The 1,491-nt window shown below is 42.9% G+C and overlaps 1 protein-coding gene across 1 annotated transcript in view; it reads left to right on the forward strand.

The window, feature by feature from the left end:
- LOC101852184 overlaps positions 1–1,491 on the forward strand; it is a gene marked incomplete at its 3' end in the record, with an annotated part of 59,940 nt that overhangs the window by 19,696 nt on the left and 38,753 nt on the right. The window contains 1 exon segment of the mRNA XM_013083699.1: positions 604–726. Coding sequence (XP_012939153.1) covers positions 604–726 — 123 coding nt within the window.

A 1,491-nucleotide genomic window follows, 5' to 3' on the forward strand; every position in this document is an offset into this window, starting at 1 on the left:
GTGCGATCCTTTTACCTTGTAAATGCCGAAAAACTCTTGCTAAAACATCATCATATAGAAGAGTATAAAAAGTGAGGACGTGGCTGAGTGAGATACCGTAACCCCCCAGAAAAACAAAAAAAAACACGAAGCTACTCAATAGATGAATAGACTTCCACATGTAGGACTCGAATCCACGTCCATAGCCTGCAACTGTGCAGCACCCGTCACCACTTAATAAACGCTTCTCATAAATGATGTTTAGCTTTGTTTGGGAACAGGGTTACTTTATACCCCTCCCCCACTTCATTTGAAACGTATTTGACCAAGTTCACACGTTCTGTGTTTCTACTCACCGGAAAAGGGGGGGGGGAGCTGCATTTGTGTCTCAATGACGTTATTCGTGAAAGATGTTTCTAAGTTTGTTGGTTTGTTTGATTGTTCGGTTCTTTGGTTGCTGTTGTTGTTTTGTTTGTTGGTTGTTTATTGTTGGTTTGTTTTGTTTCTTTGGGGGGGGGCGTGAGGGTTGTTGTACTAGCTTTTTTGTTTTATTTTTTTTTGCTGGGGAGGGGGTGTGTTAAGTGTAAATCTAGCGTAGCCTTCCTTTGTCCGTGTGTCCCCCAGAACAAGCTGACGGGCCTGTCCAGGACCCACCGCCTCAAGAGTTTGATGGCCGTCATGACAGAGTATGTGGAGCTCCTGCCGCTCGACACCATGGATTTGATAGACATCACGGCGCTCACTGTGGTACGTGTGACGGGGAAAACACACCTTCGCTCCTTCTTTCTCTTTTTTTCTTTCTTTCTTTCTCTTGGAAGTATGCATGTGTATGACAATGACAATGACAGTGACAATCTTTATTCATCTCGCAGGGAGAAATTTGTCTTGGTCGTTTACAATGGCAATGGATGTTACAAAGGTTATTACCCCCCGGAGCGGTTCTACTGACTGAAGTGTCTTTAGGCCATTCCCAAAAGGGGGACATTAAAATGTTCTTATGCTCAGTAGAATTATAATTGTAAATGGACTGATTTATTAAGGTCATGCTCATAACTGTGCCTGAACTTCAACAGAGAATTGCTGCTTTTTCTTTCCTAGTCCTTACTATTGTCTTTTTTCCTCTACTTTTTTTGCATGTTTGTCACACTCTTGTGAACCGCTATTTCCGGGTGCCCTGATAGTCGGAGCAGCTAGAGAGGTCAGCAGAGTAAGTCTGATTCCCTGTATGGACTTTTCTGTTGACATCCACCCTTTGGCGCTCATATGACCTTATGCAGTTGCTAGCGCAGTAAAAACTCTACTAAAACTAGAAAAAAAACTTTTTCTTGAAAGCATGCATGTGTATGACAATGACTATGACAACGACAATCCTTATTCATCTCGCGGCGAGAAATTTGTTTTGGTCCTGTACAATGGCAGTACAGGACATTAGTAAATACATGTCTCACGTGCTGGGACAACCAGCTCCGTAAAACATTCTCTCTCTCTCTCTCTCTCTCTCTCTCTCTCTCT

This window comes from Aplysia californica, unplaced genomic scaffold (genome assembly GCF_000002075.1).
Source record: "Aplysia californica isolate F4 #8 unplaced genomic scaffold, AplCal3.0 scaffold00250, whole genome shotgun sequence".
NCBI classification, from domain to species: Eukaryota; Metazoa; Mollusca; class Gastropoda; order Aplysiida; family Aplysiidae; genus Aplysia; species Aplysia californica.